Raw genomic sequence first — 20,505 nt, 5'->3', positions numbered from 1 at the left:
TTTTAAACATTTTTTATTTACTTACAGAAATGTCATAAAAATATATTATTCAATAAATATTAAAATATTATATTTTTGTATGTAATATATAAATATACTTTTTAAAGAGAATATCTCCACAAAAGTGATATAAAATAATAATAGTATTTTTGGCATGACGAAGTTAATATGTTTTTTCCTTTATTTTTAATAGATCATTAAATTTTAGTCAATAATTATTATTATTATAATGATAGATCATTAAATATATATTTGAACAATTTTCTAGGTAACAAAATGGGTCGAGTCCGTTGGACCGAACCATTTGATCCACCGTTTTTGGCGGATCGGGTCAAGGTTTTTGATTTGGTGTTTTAAGTTGGAGCCTCCCGTCTAACTCGTTTTAAAAATGGGGTTGGGCGGATTTTTTACGCAGGTTTTTTGTAAAAAAAAATTCTTAGAATGTATTGAGGAGGTCAATACATTAATTTTTTTCTCTATATTAATAAAAAAATAAAAATTCAAATATTTATGTCTAATGTCGCCATAAATTGAAATTTTTGTTTTCTTGTTGTTTCTCTTAGAGTGACTGTGGATTCAAGTTCCAATCATAAAAATCAATAATGTATGAGATAGGAATTAGAAAATCGATAAGCAATGAAATTTGGATGGGAATGACATATGGTCGAAAAGTATGTAAATAAAGTATTAAATTAAATTATAAATAAATTAGTAATTCAAAAAAGAATTATAAATAAAATAATAAATTATTAAAAAATTATAAATAAAGTAGTAAATCAATCTGAAAAAAAAGCGATAAAAAAGTTTGACGGGCCGACTCGTCAACTTGCCAACTTGCTAGTAAACGGGGAAGACTTGAATTTTGAGCTAGAACGTGTAAGTTGGCACGCCCTGCCTCACCCCACTTTTGGACGGTCTTAAACGGGGCGAGTCGTCCGCTATTTCTAGGTATGTGTTTAATGTTATTTGAAAATAATAGTGCTATTGTAATAAATAGCAAAAGAGAATCATTTGCTGATACCACTTTTCGATTACCGAGTTCTATTGTCTCAAAGTTTATCTAAGACAATCAATGATTTGTTTGGAATATTAATTTTTATTTTAGAAATTAAAAATCTTAAAAACGGGACTTAGGGTCAATGATTTGTATCTCTAACAAACTCATGAAGACTCCATTTCATTATGATAAAATTAATTCAAATTTTAGAAAAATAGAAAATATTGGACAACACCCACTTTCGTTGGCGTGTTATCTTGTTCTAAACAAACAGACTACCAACTTTCATCTGCGTATCATGTTTGTTTAGAATCAATTTGAATTACAACTATAAAGATATGACTTTCTCAACCGAGTTTGAGACACTTTCGCTGCCAAAACTCGGTTGTCCGGTGTTTCTAGTTTGGATACTAATTCAAACCCTTCCCGCATGTGATTGTTATGTTAAATGCCTTTACTTTCGTAGAGACACCTATGTTAATAATCAGAAATCTAGAACAAGCCTTATGACTTTTCTCGTAACAAAATGATTGACAATCTACATGAGGTATGTCACAAGATTGTCCTCATGAACCCAAATCCTTAGAAAACTACTCAGACATGACAAGAAATAAAACATACATAATGATTATAATGAATCGAAATAACATATTTCTCCAGAGAGACTTGTACCAAGCAACAACAAAATAAATAAAATGCATAAAAATGTAAATTGGTTAAAACTGAAATAATAGTAAAATGTGGTTTCTTTTTCTAGGTTACAACACCTATTATAGCCCTCTAGAGCAATAATCATCACTAAAACGACTTAAATACTGAGCAAAAAAGCCTGGGAAACTAAGGGACTTCTAAAGAAAATGAAAGAACTCCAAAAGTCACCCTGAGTTTGGGAGAAGTAAGACCTTACCTCATAATTACGGACAAACCGTAATTCTGCTAAGCAAAAATTAGGATATCATATCAGGAGGAAATTATGGTTGTAACACCTTGTTACGTGCTGGCCGTAATTTCCTCTACTTTTTGCCACTTCAATGCTTTCTTTTCCTGATCATCAGTAATATGTTCCATATCTTTAGGGTCCCTGAAACACAGACAAAATAGAGAAATTTGGTAGCAAACCGAACAAAACGAGAAGAAAAGATCAAGAAAACTACTAAAAAATAATAATTTAAAATGATAAAAATATTGTTGATCAAATCCCCCCATACTTAAATCATTGTTTGTCTTCAATCAATATGGCTTGCATTGAAAGAATTAAATAAAGTCAATAATTTTTAGAGAAGATTTCATGAAAGTATAAACACAATTTCATGAAAGTATAAACACAATTTCATGAAATTGTCCCTTATTTCTCTACTAACTCCTATTTTATCTATTATTTAATTAATTAAATAATTTCTATCAGAAAGTCACACTTTTCTATATTATTTTCTAATATTATTTTAAAATCACTAATTATTCTAATTATTCAACTAAGCTCCGATGTTCTCACCACACCCTACCAATCCAGTTGCACCCCAACAACACATATAATCACTAAATTTATTTAAAGACTCACCAAATAATTAAATAAAAATATAAATAATTCAATTAAATTAATTAATCAAATTTGGGATGTTACAACTCTCCCCCACCTAAAGAATTTCCGCCCTCGAAAATTACCTTAAGAAAACAAATTTTATGAGACTCTCTCATCTAACACTCCAGCTCTCACATTATACTTCAACTAACAGGTCCTCTTCACATTATCTTCACAAAGGAAATATCCTTATCCACAACTGCTTAATTTCCCGATCCTCTATCTGCATGGGTGATGCCTCAACAGTCAGGTTCTCTCCCACATGTACATCATCCACTTGGATCTCATAAGAAGGATCCTGAATGTATCTCCTCAACTGAGCCACATGAAACACATCATGAAGATTAGCAAGCGGCAATGGCAAGGCAATCTAATAGATGTTGAATTGAAGTATTGCTATCAAGGGTAAGTATTTGTTTTATCGTATCCATAGGGTATGGTGTGACATCAATTCCGTTCAACAGTTACTATGATTTTAAGCAGAAGTTTGAAAGATGTTTGTTACAAAGTGTAAATCAATAAATGATAAAAAAAAGTTTCAGAGAGATGAGAGCTTGTCAAGATTGAATTTCATCCACCAACAAAATATGTAAGTTACCAATCAGTTATACACAATCTAAACGTTTATCAATATCATCACGTATCGCTCGTCGACAGTGTTTATGTCTAAACTCCTGACGAGAGTTCATCTGTATTGTTGAATCGATGACCTCTCAGCCTATTAAACAATACTATAACATTAAGACTCAATACTCAAGTGAATGTTAAATCTAAATCTATGTCTAGAATTTACCATATAACAAATGATTATCCTAGATCGATAATTCGAAGAGTATTTCTCAATAACAGTTCAAATCAATATGTAAAACAAGTAAACAAGGATAACATCAATATAGATTCATAAAGAGATTGTATACAACACCATGATCAATAAAAATACATACTGTTACGACGAACTTACATCCAATCTCATCAAGAAAGGGATTTAGATACTCATGGTAGCTAGATACAAAGAGAAGAATGAAGATGAACATGCATCAATCATGATTTTCCAACGATTGTTGTGAATCCAACTTCCGATCTTCAAGAAGCATAATCTCCTGTTGTTTTCTAAGTTTCTCTATCTCCAAAATGTAATATATATATATATATATATATATATATATATATATATATATATATATATATATATATATATATATATATATATATATATATATATATATATCAAAATAACAAACGAAAGTTGTTTATAGAAAACAAAAAGTTGCAGATTGCGCTACGCTATGCCCCAAATTTGGCGCTTAACGCCAAATCTAGAAGAACACATTAAATCACCTTAAATGGGTTCCGAGAAGGTGACCTTGTGCTTAAGAAATTTTTCTCTTTCGCGCCCGATTCCAGAGGCAAGTGGACTCCAAACTATGAAGGTCCATATGTTGTTAAGAGAGCCTTTTCAGGCGGTGCTTTGATACTCACAACTATGGATCGGGAGGATTTCACTCGTCCTGTGAATTCAAATGCAGTCAAGAAATACTTCGCCTAAAATAAAAACAGAATAGCTCGCTAAGTTGAAAACCCGAAAGGGCGGCTTAGGCAAAAATGAGCGTCTCGGTGGATTGAAAACCTGAAAGGGCGATCCAGGCAAAAGTTAGAGACATATAAAAATAAATATGTATCCCGCTAGATTGAGTACCTCACCCTAGGGCAATCTAGGCAAAAATTAGGGATTTGGCAAGTAACTGCATCCTGACAAGACTTTGTTCTACAACGGTCATCTGTCAAAGATTCTCGCTCAGTCATCGTCAACTGAAGCTTCAAATACATCGGATTCAGAGCTGGTGGAGAAATGGTCATGATGTTCAATGTAGCCCTTTTCCAATATATATCACCAATTTCAAACTTGTAAAGATCCAAAGAGTCTTGCCATTTGCAGACTACCATTCCATCAAATAAATTTGAGCCTTTACCCAATTCTTTGCACTCTTATTTGTTTCTGTTCAACAAATATTTTGCATGTTTTAATTGATAAATATCATTGTTTTAAATAAATAAAATTTTCATAAATTGTTTTTTAACAACAAAGTGAACATTCACAATGACAAAAAAGGGATACTCGGGACGTCTTCAGTGCTCTCCCAAGGATGGCATGATCTCCAAAAGGGTAAGACATTTGTTCATATTCCCAGCATACTTGTATCCTCTTCATTATCTTTCAGGATTGTCTCCTCTGCGAGCATAGAAGAAAGTGGCACCTCCCACCAAATCCCCAGGGAATTGGGAGTTTTGGGTGTGATCTCAATCTTCTAGATCCCCAGTGAGACTGGATTCAGCATTTGTGTTATCAATTATATGGTTGTCATCCCTTGCGTGGATTGACCTAAAATCCCGTATAGATTGATAAATTGAATATGCTAATCTTTCCGAAGGAGTTGGTTTTCCCTCACTTCGAGTTAGAAATTTCCGAAGGAGTTGGCTTTCCGAAGGAGTTAGAAACATCACTCATTGAATTTTCAAGACGATAAAACATTTGGCCTAAAGCGGCATATAATACTAGTTGAAACATGTCTATCATGTATATGTATTCATATGACGTCGCAACCTCGACCAATGACATATCTTCACTCAAAATGCGATGAATGACCCACATATGTAAGGCTCAGAGTGTATGATGAGGTCACAGTTGTTGGTGATCGATAAGTGTCAAAATGCATAAAATACATAAACACTTATTAACTTAATTTAAAAGTAACCAATGGAAAAATCTCCAATCAACTATCTATCCATTAAAATAAATTACCACCAAATTCCCTAATATATCCTTTTCTTTTTCAAAAATTATACTATCAAAAGGATATATTTGTAATTAACAAATGCTAAAAAAATTGAAATTATCTCCTTTTGCCACCTCATTCATTTCCCACTTTTTACTTTTAACTTTCCCACTCTTATTTTTCTTCTCTTAATTCAAATTTCAAATTTTTTACACATTTATTTTTCTCACACTTTCTCACTTTCATTTTAATTTTCTCTCTCTCCATTTTCTTTTTTATATTTTAATTTTTAAATATAAATAACAAATTTGAATCTCTTTTTAATTTAATGAAGAAGAACACAAAAAAATATTAAAATTTTAAAACATAAAATTCATCTAAAATAAAAACATAATTATTTTATAATTATTATGATTATTATTCGTTTTATAATTATGTAACTCATTTGAAATTGACATATGTATCTAAATATATTTTATACTGTATCAAATTGAATATCACTCAATAACAATGTCACAACTAACTTTCGATTTTAAGGGCCATTATTAGGATAATATCTAACTTTAATTTAGATGAAAAAAAAATATTTTCAAATGTGAATTTTTTCTTCTTTTTCCATCTCACGGGTCTCTTTTTTTATATGATTATTTAAAAGAATTGAGATTATATAATCATTCTTCACTTTACAATTAAGTAACATATTATAAATTGACATGTGTATTAAACTTTTTTTATATTGCATCAAATTAAATATCACTCAATAATGGTGCACACCACAAACTTTCTATTTCACGATCCACTATCAGGACAATATCTATTTTATTTTAACCAAAAATTACCTTTCTATTTCACGAATCTATCTTTCCAATCCTCGTAAGAACCAACGCAAGGGACCTGCAGGCGTCTGCCTGGTAGATTATGCAGATTTACCCAACCGCAGTTAGAAAGAACTTCAACGTTATAAAAAGAGAGAAATACCAAAATGGTGGGAAGGCCCCCCAGGTTACTGCAACTTATATGAAACTCCCTAAACATGTCCCATACGTTAGGGGTAATCTGGGCAGGGGCAACATTAATGACCGACAAAAAATCATCCTTAAAGGGAGTAAAGGGAATCAAAACCCCCAACTCGTGAATAACTAACACATAAAAATAAAAGTAGGGAATAGAGGCCTCACCGACATTTTTCATGTTGGCCCTCTCCATTCCTAAACTTGGCTTAAGAACCACGTCCCATTCATGCCCCATAATAGAAAATCCAATGTCCCCGTGAATGCCCTTGTTATTCCTTTTGGCCATTAACTCCGAACAAAAAAAATAGGGAAAAATGGATAAGAATGACAACGTTTATGCCCTAGGGGAATAAATGAATGCCATCTATCTTTTTTTTTCTTTAGAGCTTTGTTCGGGACTGCGTATTTTTCTAGGGAAGTATGAAGGAGAATCAGAAGAAAAAGGGAAAAAAACCTTCTCAAACAATGAACTAACTCCTTTGTAAAAGTTCAAACGTATAAGTAATACATCCATTCAAAGGAGTAACTTTAGTGAGGAATAGAAAAGTTTCTACACTTAGAGTACATGTGTGAGGAAAGGGAATTAGTTTGGGTTTCCAAGGAAAATTGTCATTATTTGCATTAAATGTTATCCATGATTTCTTCACTAAACCCTTAAGTTTTCACAACTGACTGACGCTTTGAAATCTTTAGTCAATCAAGAGGAACTTGATGTTATCCATTATTGTTTGTTTATCGAAAGACATCTGACAGGAAATGGTGACTCACCTCCTAATCATGATCTGCTCCCATATTCACCCGATATTAGTTAAAACGGTAGCCTTCAGTTAAGGGACTCACCTTTAGTTAAAAAGGCGCCCTTCACCTGAGGGACTCGCCTTCCGTTAAAATGATTGCCTCCAACTGAGGGACTTGCCTCCACTAAAACAACTTCCTTCATTTGAGGGACTCGCCTTAGGCTACAGGGTGGAACCTAAAATGATATTTAAAACACTTCACCCTTTACAAGTCCTCGTGCTTCTGGAATTGTGCAATGTTATATTTGTGAAAGTCCCTAAATATGTGCGACATGAGGGTTCCCTCCCCCACGAAGTGATGCCAAGCGTCATCTCTGGAGTATGAAGGCTCTCCTTGCTAATGTTACACATGTAGTATGTCATTATCACACCATCAAGTATGTGTACCGAGCCATACCATGACTTTCAAAGAATAGGTAGTCAACAACCTCCTCTAGACAAAGAGGAATGATTGCCACCTTTTAGGGTTATACGAGTTTTAGGCCCAAAGAGCCTTTATAAATAATTCTCCTATGAACGGGAGGAGACATATGATAACATACACATAACATCTAAAGCAACATGCTAAAGACAAAACCGGCACCTCACGTGAGCATGACCTTTATAACCCCTGTAAAATGTTTCCCGTAGTCACGATAATTCCCTACCACCACAAATTGTTATAAAAATACTAAGGCCTCAAAGTAGCATATTCCCTTGCAGAGATATCATGCACACCTATATTTTTTTACCAATACAATATACAAGTTTTCCTCTCTTATCTACTAGGCACTTTTGAATCCAAAAAAAAAAATCTTATAGCCCAGCCATGTTACAAAAAAAAATAAAGAGCTTAGTGATCCACAAATTATTATGTACCTTATTATATTTTTTAATGGAAGTGAAAAATATTTCTATAGTTGATGCATTGTCTGATAATGAGTGGAACACTAACCATTTGAGTGATATATAGTTAAATCATGATTCTGATGAATAATTGATTGTTGATTTGAACATATTTTAAATGATATATTGGTAAAGAAGTTTTACATCTTCATGACATAGCTTATATATATTTATAACGTTGAATGTGAACATTCATTTAAGAAAAACATGCAATACATCAAAGCTCTTTCAAAAATTTCTTGATTAGGTTTTGAAACCTTACATGAACCATGCATTTTGAATCTTTCTGAACCATTTGTATTAAGTTTGTTTGAGAAAAAAAAAAAGATAAGTTAAGGATAGTTTATAAGTGCCTAAAATACGTAAAATACATTAATGCTTATTAACTTAATTTGCAAGTAATAAATGGAAAAAAAACTAATTTATCATCAAAACACGATAAAACACCTATATAAACTTTTTAATCATGTATTACTAAATATAGGTAAAAATAACCAAGAAAATATAAAAATAGAAGTCAAAGACATTGCCAAAGCATCTTCTAATAACCAATGCTCGCTAAGGTAAGAACATAGTCTTGCTAAGCAAGCAAAGGTGGAAAAAGAAGACTTCAGAATCAAGCAACTTCAAGATTAAGCAACTAAGCTCGCTAAGCACGACTATAACCTCGCTTAGTGAGTTATGGTGGTTCAATACTTTAGGACTAAGTTAATTCATAGGCAAGAAAGATTTTTCTCGCTAAGCGAACTTGGAGATTACACTAAGCAAAGAATGGAGGCAAAGGTAACTTGTAGGTGAACTGGTATAACTTAATGGAGAAGAAATTGGGCATGCTAAGCGAGCTATAAGTCTCGCTTAGCGAGAATGCCATATCATAACCCTATAAGTAGAGGTTCAATCAGTTCATATTGAAAAGATTTTGGTGGTTTTCTTGGTAGAGACTGAGAGAAATGCATTTGATACCAAAAACACAAAGGAAGGAAAATGAGAGAAAGTTTTAGGACGAAAGCTCTGCACGAGGAATCGTCACATATGTTATTCAACTTCTTTCTTATAGTTCTTAATTATAAGGCTACAATGAGTAAGGTAACTAATTTCCCTTTTGTTTGGGGTTATATGTAGTCGTCTTGATACTCAAGTATTGATCACGATCATGACATTCTATGTAATTCTTCTTATGCTTTAATATTGATGAACTCTTCATACTTAATGCTTGTTTTGGATTAGCTACCTAAAACATGTTTTCATGGTTTGACTCGATATTCGAAAGGTACTTCTCATTATTGAATCCTAGTTTTTCATTTATTAGATGCTAAACTCTAGAGATAGATTTAAGTTTAATATTTGCATGAACTATCAAAGTTCTATGTTGCCGTTATGGTTAATAGGGTGAGAAATCATCTATTAGGTAATATGATTGATCTCGCGTTGTTGACTCAGACATGAGCAATGACACATAGTGATGTGTGGTAATATTAAAATTTTATTAAAATTGCATATTATTATTCAATGATAATACATGAGGATAGATCGATGAAATCTAACCATAACATGTTTTCTCAACTTTAACAGTTTATAGAAGTTATTAGTCTGTATTTTAAAAAAATCCAATCCTTGTGGAGACGATAAAAACATACTCCCCACTTTTGTAGTTTTACGTGGTTATACTCTTTATATTGGAGTATTATAATTTTTTTTTTAACTATGATTAATTTTGTAGGTAATAAAAAATTGATGTATTATTTTCAATCATGAGCTAAAAGCTATATTTGTGGTGTGATTCAACCTAAAGTTTTGACATTCTTAATTTATCTTGTTCTCTTGCATTATAGTCATTGAGATGTGATTTGATATTTGTTTTAAAAATGTGAGTGTATCAAAAATCAATCGTGATTAAATATATGATTATTTATCATATATTGTAATAATTTTCACATAATTGTCTATTTAATCTCTGCATTTTTCTCTAACATGAATAAAACACTAATTACTATTTTTTTTGAACAAAACATGAAATCGTTTTATTTTTAAAAAGATTTTGTTTTCATAACATTTATTATGAAAAAAATAAAATCGGGAAACATTGAAATTACTCTTTTTTATTTATCAAAAATACAAAAAAAAATTTACGGAAAATATTTGGGTCTTGTGAGTCAAATTTTTATCTTGGTTTTTCAGTGGGATTTCATTATCAATTGAAATTATTTAAGCACCCAAAGATATACGTTTTGAGAGGCTATATAAATTGACTCCTAAGGTCACTAAAGAATAAAGAATGAGTGGATTGCAGCGGATTTAACAACTATCTACTGAGTTAATATTAAATTTATTTTTTACCTTAACATTTATAATATTTTTTAATTGATATATATTTGATCAAGATAAGTTATACTTTGAGGAAATGTGGGAATAAATAAATTTAAAAAAAAAAACCAATATTTTTTTGTCAAATTTAAAAGTGAATAGTGAAAATTTTCAGCTGCTTAACCAAAAAAACAACTTTTATGTCTATATAAACGTGACAACACCCTCCTTTTATGTCTATATAAACGTGACAACACCCTCCTTTGTTATAATCATATGATTCCTGCAACAACAATTAACAAGCATAGTTAACTATGGCATCCTCATTACAAAACTATGTTATTGTTCTTTTTCTCATAGCCATATTTCAATTCAAAACCAGTTCTAGCTCTTCTCATCATCACCACAATCACCTAAAATCTCTTCACTTTTCACTTTACCAACACGAGACAATAAACAAAACAGGTTACATCATAGTGAATGGCATACAAGAATCTGCTGGAGTCACCCAAACAACAACACCTTTTGGAACATTGTTTGTGTTTCAAGATCCTTTAACTCTAACCTCAAATAGATCCTCCAAACTAGTTGGAATTGCTGAAGGGACTTCTATCACCTCTAGTCTCGACGGGCTTCGAAGCATTTCGATTGCGAAACTAACTATACGTTGGAAAGATCATAAGGGTTCTGTTTCTATTGTTGGTGGTACAAACAATGTTAAAGCTTCGGATCATCCTATTGTTGGAGGAACAGAAGATTTCATGTTTGTTCAAGGATATGTTACCTCTTCACCTGTTGATCTTACTGGTATCACTGTTGTTTATAAGATTGAATTTCATGTTTATTGGCCTCCATATGCAACTCAATCTTCATAAGGTTATGGACACATGATAAGTTCCAATAGTTTATGATTATATTTTATGAATAAAAGTTAAAAATAATTCCACAAAAAAAAATATGGAGAATTATTTGGTAATTAAAAGTATTGTCTATTTGAAATGTTTGTAATGATGTTTATTCCGATGGTTAAACATTTTTGTTATATGAATAGAGAATCATTGATATGTGTTTAATTCAAAAAGTAATTATTATAATAAAATTAAATTATTTTTATATTCTGACAGTTATGATTGATTGTAAAGAAAATATATATGATCAATAAGTGCATGTGATATATATATATATATATATATATATATATATATATATATATATATATATATATATATATATATATATATATATATATATATGAAGACTTGGTATGAGAGTTGTTATTAAAGTTACTTTAAGTTTCTTTATAAAAAAGAAACTTAAGTTTGAGTATTTGTTTAGACTTCAATGTGTACACAAAGAAAAAATGATTGATGTGCCAATAGATATCAAGCAAAATAACCACTACAACTAGTGAGTGTAGAAAAATGATGAAAGCGATGAGAAACAACTATAAGAATTCAAAATGAATCAAACTAAATGAATATCCAAAATTTTCAATTCATTCTAGTCAACTTTGGTAATCTATTTTTGACCAAACTTCAAACAACTTTTCATGTAAATCAAAGATACCAACCACGGCATTATGCAATTATTAAAGTTTACTTCATTTTTTTATATGAAAAGTAAATTTAAATTGTATTAAAAAATTATTTACCACACAAGATGTGCTCTGGGATTGCATTAATTTAGTGCAACTTTTAATTTGTTGGATTTTATTGACTTACTTAACTATATGATATGTATTTGATAAAATTACGTTAATTATTTTAGTTATTGTAAAAAAAATACTAATATTTAAACAAAAATGTCTAAATAAATATCAATTATAAAAATAAAATAAAAAAGAATTTTAAAGACAGTGCCTTCTTTACTAGTTTAGAAGACTCGAGTCTCAATAAGCACCACCAAATTTTAGGTAGTGCTAATGTATACACCACACAATATTATTTCTGTTTGTTTCTTATCTTTTCAACAGATGATATATATACACCACACAATATTATTTCTAGTACAAGAGTTACGACTTTTTAGGGCGTAATATATATATATATATATATATATATATATATATATATATATATATATATATATATATATATATATATATATATATATATATATATATATATATATATATATATATATATATATATATATATATATTGTTGAGAATGTGTCAAGTGTGAGTAGTGTGGATAATAGTTTCACATTGGTTGATAATGTGGAGACTTGAACATTTATAAGTGAGAGAATTCACTCACCTATTACTTTAAGATTTTGGGTGAATATGTGGTGTGTCTCTCAAAGATGTTGCTCTAGAAAAGGAAGTCCCACTATGTTCAGTGCTCCCTAGTGAAAAATCTCCCCCAACAAATGGTATCACGAGCCTTTGGTTTCAGAAAGGGATCAGATTACTTGTATCGAAAGTCAACGGCGCCAGGAGGGTGAATAAGAAACGTTCCGTGCGATACAAGTGGGAGCATTGTGGACTCACACTTGAGGGGGAGTGTTGAGAATGTGTCAAGTGTGAGTAGTGTGGATAATAGTCCCACATTGGTTGATAATGTGGAGACTTGAGCATTTATAAGTGAAAGAACTCACTCACCTTTGGTTTCAGAAAGGGACCAGGTTACTTGTATCGAAAGCCAACAGTTTCGTGCGATACAAGAGAAGTAAGTAGAGCTTTCACTTGACGGGGAGTGTTGAGAATGTGTAGGTGTTGCTCTAGAAAAGGAAGTTCCACAATATTCAATGCTCCCTAGTGAAAAATCTCCCCCAACACACACACACACACATATATATATATATATATATATATATATATAATATATATATATATATATATATATATATATATATATATATATATATATATATAATATATATATATATATATATATATATATATATATATATATATATATATATATATATATAAGATTAATTGAAATACACTGTCAGTGTAAAAGAGTTTTACACCGTCACTTAATTATAGACGTTGGATATTAAAAGAAATTTGACTTTTATTTTAAAAATCTATAAAGTAATACAAACGGGTGATGGTGATGAACCGACGGTGTAAAACATTTTACACTGACAATGTATAGTAATTAATCTCTATATAAGCTCTCTCTCTCTCTCTCTCTCTCTCTCTCTCTCTCTCTCTCTCTCTCTCTCTCTCTCTCTCTCTCTCTCTCTCTCTCTCTCTCTCTCTCTCTCTCTCTCTCTCTCTATATATATATATATATATATATATATATATATATATATATATATATATATAATATTTTTCTATAAGAGTGGGAGGGATGAATATTATCCGTCAGATACTAGTTAATGAGTGAAATTAAAAGAAAATATAAATGGTATCATGTGATCCTCTTTTCAGTTAATCATTAGCATAAAGTTTTACACCGTCGGTTCATCACCATCACCCGTTTGTATTACTTTATAGATTTTTAAAATAAAAGTCAAACTTCTTTTAATATCCAACGTCTATAATTAAGTGATGGTGTAAAACTCTTTTACACTGACAGTGTATTTCAATTAATCTCATCTTTTTTTATTAACTAATTTATAATAATTAAGAGTGTTGAAATATTATATCAATATTTAAATATTGAGAGATGTATTTGAAAAAATTCTTTAAATTCCACATTATATATTTGTTAAAAAAATTCATTAGTCTCACATTGTTTAGGTGAAATATCTTAGCTAGTTCACTTTATTATATAATAAAATTTCTTATTTTATTCTAAAACACATCAAAAAATTATTGAGTTTTTCTTTCCTTACTTATAATTCAGTATCTTTCGAATTGTTGAAGAGTCAACTTCTCCCCCTTTCTTTCTACTCGTTGAATTTTCCAAATACTCTCTTGAATTCTCTTTAGAGAATCATGTTAATTTCTTCTCGTTTGAATCACTACGCCAAATAAGGGAAAAGAGGGCGCTTTTTTTGGCCTATAACAGCGCTTTTAAGCGCCCTCTAATCTGGCGCTGGCATAGGTAAAGACAGCGCTTTGTTTTCTTGGAGAAAGCGCTGTCTAAAGTGGCCACATTATAGTGCGCTTCCAGAAAAAAGCGCCCTCTGGAGTGGTCCATAAAGGGACACCTTAGAGGGCGCTTTCTGGAAAAAGCGCCCTCTAAAGTTGTCAATGTAAAGTGTTTAGAGGGCGCTTTCAGGAAAAAGCGCCCTCTAAAGTTTTCAATGTAAAGTGTTTAGAGGGCGCTTTCAGGAAAAAGCGCCCTCTAAAGTTGTCAATGTAAAGTGTTTAGAGGGCGCTTTCTGGACAAAGCGCCATCTAAAGTTGACAATGTAAAGTGTTTAGAGGGCGCTTTCAGGAAAAGCGCCCTCTAAAGTTGTCAATGTAAAGTGTTTAGAGGGCGCTTTCTGGACAAAGCGCCCTCTAAAGTGTTAGTTATTTTAAAAAAAATTGTTTGAAAAACAGTGGATATTTAATTGGTAACCTGTAAAGCGCAAAAGTGTTGTAATTCATATTGGTAACCTGTAACCTGTAAAGCGCATGCTGCAAAAGTGTAAAATTCATATTGATTTCATCCTTTAATCCAATGTTATACACCATTAATCCATTGATATATACAACATGAATCCATTTATATACAACATTAATCCTCCATATATACAACATTAATATATGATTCTTTGATCAACAATATACAACAACATCATGATTTAGTAAAATTACAACAACAATATACAACATATATACAACAACAACATACAACAACAACATTCCATACATATATGTACAACAATATACAACCTAGCTATATGATTCTTTGATCAACAATGAATTGACACAATTCATCCTTGATTTCATCCAAATGAGCTCTTGAGTATGTCTTGTATTCCTCAAAGTACTACAATTAAGAGAATAAAAAATATTCATGATTTAGTAACAAATTAGATGAAATATCCGATAGTATTAAAATAAACCCTAAGTTATTATTCCATACCATTTTTGGGATGTCTATACGATTCAACGCAATGATGTCTCTCATAAATCTCATTACAAAAAATCCGCAATCGACCGAATTATTTTGCTGAGGACACTACACAGAAAAACAAACAATATATATATATAGTTAATTTCTTACAAACACTATTATAAGCAAAAAAACAAACACTATTATAAGCAAAAATAAGATACTTAATATATACCTGAACTCTGATCCAGGTAATGTCCTTCCTATTGCGGTATTTCTTTTTCAATCTAAATTTTAGTATTGCCCTAACAAAATAAAAACGTATATTGAGATCAATCTGACAGACATAATTAAATATACAAATACACACGAATATTTAAGGGAATTTCACTTACGCGTCAACCGTCTTCTTCATATTCGGATATTTCGTCCAATCACCCGATAAAGAATCGAGATAATACACTATTAGTCTCGAAAGATCCATAGCAACCAACACCCAGTGACCACTGTAAAATAAAACAAAAATTTAGATAATTGAAAATTTTCTACGTAAAAGATATACATAGATTAGAATGAAATTATTAGGAAGAAAATCTAACCCGTTGCCAGAATTAAACGGTATAAAATACAAATTGGGTGTATTATCATCGGCCGCCATGAATCTCTCGACTAGATCATTCTTTACGGATGTTGGATTATTCGTTATTAACGTTGCATTGAAACGGGAAGCAGCAATAAACTTGAAACGGTTACACAATTCAGTTCCCCGCATCAATGTTACATACATATACCTTAAATAGAAACATAATAAACATTAGACTACTCATTGAAATGTGTAAATAAATTGTTCAACTAAGTAAATTATAGATTGATCGGAGTACCATATGTATGTATGAATGACAGCGATGCCCAATTCGGTGTGTTCAAAAAGTTGTTGGAAGTCCTCCTTTCCAATTATTTCGAAATGAGCAGCTCCGAAAACACCTTCATCAAAATTTATAGTACGAATGGCCCCCTCATGCATAATATCGGACTCCTCCACCATTTTCTCAAGACGCATCAAAATTTGAGATTTTGTCCCGGACGTCGTTGGAATATCCTTCGTTGGAATATCCTTCGTAGGAATATCCTTCGTTGGAATATCCTTACCAGCTTTTTTCAACTTTCGACCGGGAACCTAAAAATTCATATAAATTAAATCATGACTTTTTGTGATGCAACAGAATCGTTGTGTATATAATTCAATGGGTATATATATTTGTACCTCTTTTTGAGATGCAACCGACTCGATGCGTCTTGAAATCCCTTTACCAGCTTTAGGGGTGAGTCTTGTAGGAGTCTAACATTACCATGTAATAAGGATTGATTAAATATCATAATTGTAGCTGAATTGAAATGTGAATACTAAATATTCATAATCATTTAGAACATATATACCTCGGCATCAGGGAAAATTAGATCTGACGGCCAACCAACAAAGGATCCGACTGCATCTTGCATCAACGTTGTCTCTGAAACAACGTCAGGTAATGGTAGACGGGCGTCCGTATCGAATACGAGGTCAACCGAAACTTTCATAAATCCCACCGGGAGGGGATTATGGTGAAGTAATTCACCCGAAGTATTGTGCACTTTTCCCTTGCCAACCATGCGATAAGTTGGTGACGATAGATACAGCTGACAAGGTGAAATGCCCTAAACCAATAATAAATGTTATTGTTAACTTGTATATGTGTCAAGTAAAAAAGTGCTATTTTAATTTCATAATAACATATATAATTACCTCGGGAAATTTCGGTTGATGATTGATACTAGCTCGGTCACTAGTATCTTTTGCCTCGGAAGCGCACCTTTCCTCTCTATACCTTGCATTCTCGTTTTGCAGTTGGAGTACTTGTGCCCTTAACTCCGCCAAGGTCTCCATCACCTCTTTGTTGGTAGGATTTTTTGTTTTTGTTTTTTTATAAAATGACGACGGAGTCACACCAAAACCCTTACCCCTCACACGACCGGAATACTCAGGAACATTTAGTACTCGACTAAGTACGCTCCTGCAATCCTGGACCTCGGTTGAAGGTACGGTTTGGGATAAAGTCTCCTGAAATATTATTAGAGGAGATTAAAAATGAATTATATGTCTAACAAAATTTTCGATATAATTAAAGAAATAATGTTTCATATACTTACACATTCGTCATAAACATTTTGGACCGCTTCAACGACAGCCCCATCCTTCCCAACCCGAGCAGCCTTCCATAATACGTGCTCCGGAAGAGATGTTGCGTCACTTTTCTCCTCGGCAAGCTACACATTGAATTAGATTATAAGATCATCAATTATAACATATTGTGACAATGTATAAGCTCATAGCATTTGAATATACTCACAATTCTTTGTTGTAACCGTGCATAACCCGTACACCCTTTTTTGTACGGATACGCGGGTTTTGATGCCCTTTTCCTATTTATGTCGCTTACTTCCTGGATAAAAAAGTTTAAGGCATATTAGAACCAAGTAACTTAACAATTGTATAATAGCATAATTAATAGACATTACATGGAATTTTTCGTTTCTTCGTTTGGCGACAAAGTTATCCCATTCATCGGCTGAAATAATCGCGGCATACTTCATTGGCCGTTCTCCTTCAACAAATTTTCCTTCCTCATCCTTGAGAAATTTGTTGCACAAAAAGGATCGAAATCCTCGGAGTCTTTTTCCGGCCAATTGAATACAATATTTTTGCCGGCTTTCATCGATGTGAAAGGATCTCTAAAAAACATACAAATGGAGTGTGTTATTATAAAGTAATATTATAACAATATATGGTTAACAAATAGTCAACAAAAAAAACATATAACAATATATGGTAAGTACCTTTATCTCCGACCATATTTTTTCCTTGCCAACCTTCAAGTCCGGACTTCTCCAATTATCACATGTAATCGGAATATGTTGGCGAACAAGGAAACCAATGTAACTTGCCAACATTGAACCGTTAGGCTCAATTAGTTGGTCTTCAGCACTCCAATGTACTTCAAATTTTACACCCTTGTCTCTTGCACGAATGATTGACTTCATAACAGTCAATCCTCGTTTGATTTCTTTTTCAACATTATTACGTGATTCATTCGCGGCATTGGTATCGTCTTGGTTAGCCATTTTATCTGTAATATAGAAATGATTCAATAAGACCCAAGTAAGACAATGATTCAATACGTGAACACATTCATATACCAATGCATGCAACAATCTAAACTCTTTTTTTTTATCATTATTGAATACAAACTCACACACACCTACTGCATGCAAAAGACCAATGCAAACTAAACTCTTCCAAGCACAAGCTCAAACACACTTCAACAATCTAAACTCTTCCAAGCACAAGCTCAAACACACTTCAACAATCTAAACTCTTCCAAGCACAAGCTCAAACACACTTCAAATATATCAGTTTTCAATCAGAAATAAAAAACTCAGTTTGCCCTAAACAACATTAATCAACATAATGCACAAAATGAAAAACTAAGTTTAGAAAATGCCCTAATCAAACACATGAAGAAAGTGAACGGTAACGATAGAGAAGAGAAATACCTTAAAGGTGACGGTAACGATGGAGAAGAAAGTGAACAGTGACGGTGGAAGAGGATAACGCAGTGAACGTGAACGGTGAGGGAGGGAGAACGAACGGCGACGATGACGGTGAGGGAGGGAGAACGAACGGATGACGAGAGTAATCGCAGTAGACGGTGGACGCAGTAGAGAGAAAACCCAGTTACGTAAACGAAATAGCTTATGGAGAGGGAAAATAAAGAGACATGCAGTATATGTTATAATTTTAATGTTTACTAAAGGGGACCTTAGAGGGCGCTTTTTTAAAAAAAGCGCCCTCTAAAGGGGACCTAAGAGGGCGCTTCTGAAAGCGCTCTCTAAGGCTTTCCAAAAGCGCCTTCTAAACTGGAAATGTACATGGACTTAGAGAGCGCTTTTTCAAAAGCGCCCTCTAAGGGTAACCTTAGAGGGCGCTTTCACAAAAGCGCCCTCTATTGTTGTCCCTCCATTTTTTTTTGGCTTCACTTTAGAGGGCGCTTTGTTACAAAAGCGCCCTCTAAAGGGGGTCTAAGAGGGCGCTTATAAAAGCGCTCTCTAAGGCTTTCCAAAAGCGCCTTATAAACTGGAAATGTACATGGACATAGAGAGCGCTTTTTTAGAAGCGCCCTCTAAGGTTACCCTTAGAGGGCGCTTTCAATAAAGCGTCCTCTATTGGTGTCCCTTCATTTCCTCATTATTTTTTCGCTTCACTTTAGAGTGCGCTTTGTTACAAAAGCGCCCTCTAAAGTGCGCTGTCTATTCTAGTAGTATGCTCCTTATTTTTTCTCTTCACTTTAGAGTGCGCTTTTGTAATAAAGCGCCCTCTAAGGGGCGCTGTCTATTCCAGTTTTTGGCGTAGTGAATTGAGAAATTATCAATTATAATTTTTGAATTTTTAGAGAATTATTCGAATTTCTCTTTGTTTGAGAAATCATTTTTAGTAGTCAAATGACCATCATTGAATTCTTTTGGGAGAATATTGGAATTTCTCTTCGTTTGAGAAATTAGTACGACTGGTCGTCATGCCAGATACTATGAGTGATATTTATACCATATTCGAATGATCTTTGTACCATCAAATGGTGTATTTCTAGACTGATTATCTACTGTGCAAATAATAATCGTATAATAGAACTGAATTATTTTATCCTAGAGGCAGCATTGTAGTTCGACTACTTTGCATAATTTTAGGCAATACCGCAAAACGTCTTAAAGAGAGTGAACCGTTCTGCGACTCATCCCAGTAACTTCTTCTGTGGTTATTTACGAAATCCAAAACAACAATTTTAAGACGTTCGAAAAACTGTCATGGCTATCGAAGAAGTTATTGGTAATTTTGCGACCGCTCTCTCTGGCAAACCATTTAAGTTTGAGGATTCTCACTTCAAACATTGACAAACTAAACTGAAAATTTTCTTATACCTTAAAGAAGGTTGCCAATGTTTTGACTGAAAACATTTTTGTTGTTCCTTCTAGATCAACCGAACAAACTAATGTTAACAAAACAGACAAAACTGTTAACTCGTCTGAATCAGACTCTACTGCAAAAGTTAAATCAGATGATTTACAACTCAGAAAAGAAATATCCATCTAGAAAGATAATGATTATATTTTCAAAAAAT

At 32.4% G+C, this 20,505-nt stretch overlaps 2 protein-coding genes across 2 annotated transcripts; one reads left to right on the top strand and one right to left on the bottom strand.

Moving 5' to 3' along the window:
* The first annotated feature begins 10,581 nt into the window (after window positions 1-10,581).
* Window positions 10,582-11,393, top strand: LOC127074771 (dirigent protein 19). The gene has a single exon (XM_051016123.1). The coding sequence runs from the start codon at window positions 10,664-10,666 to the stop codon at window positions 11,222-11,224; it is 561 nt and encodes a 186-aa protein (XP_050872080.1). The 5' UTR covers window positions 10,582-10,663; the 3' UTR covers window positions 11,225-11,393.
* A 3,447-nt stretch (window positions 11,394-14,840) lies between these two features.
* LOC127136824 (uncharacterized) lies at window positions 14,841-16,373 on the bottom strand. Its single transcript, XM_051063343.1, has 3 exons — window positions 16,177-16,373; window positions 15,895-16,086; window positions 14,841-14,874 (listed from the first exon to the last, which is right to left on the bottom strand). Exons 1-3 carry the CDS (start codon window positions 16,353-16,355, stop codon window positions 14,841-14,843), a joined length of 405 nt encoding a protein of 134 aa, XP_050919300.1. The 5' UTR covers window positions 16,356-16,373.
* Between the last annotated feature and the right edge of the window lie 4,132 nt (window positions 16,374-20,505).

The sequence above is a fragment of the Lathyrus oleraceus genome, chromosome 4 (assembly GCF_024323335.1).
Source record: "Lathyrus oleraceus cultivar Zhongwan6 chromosome 4, CAAS_Psat_ZW6_1.0, whole genome shotgun sequence".
NCBI classification, from domain to species: domain Eukaryota; kingdom Viridiplantae; phylum Streptophyta; class Magnoliopsida; order Fabales; family Fabaceae; genus Lathyrus; species Lathyrus oleraceus.
The sequence above is the reverse complement of the archived record's forward strand: the minus strand, read 5'-3'. Positions and strand labels throughout refer to the sequence as shown.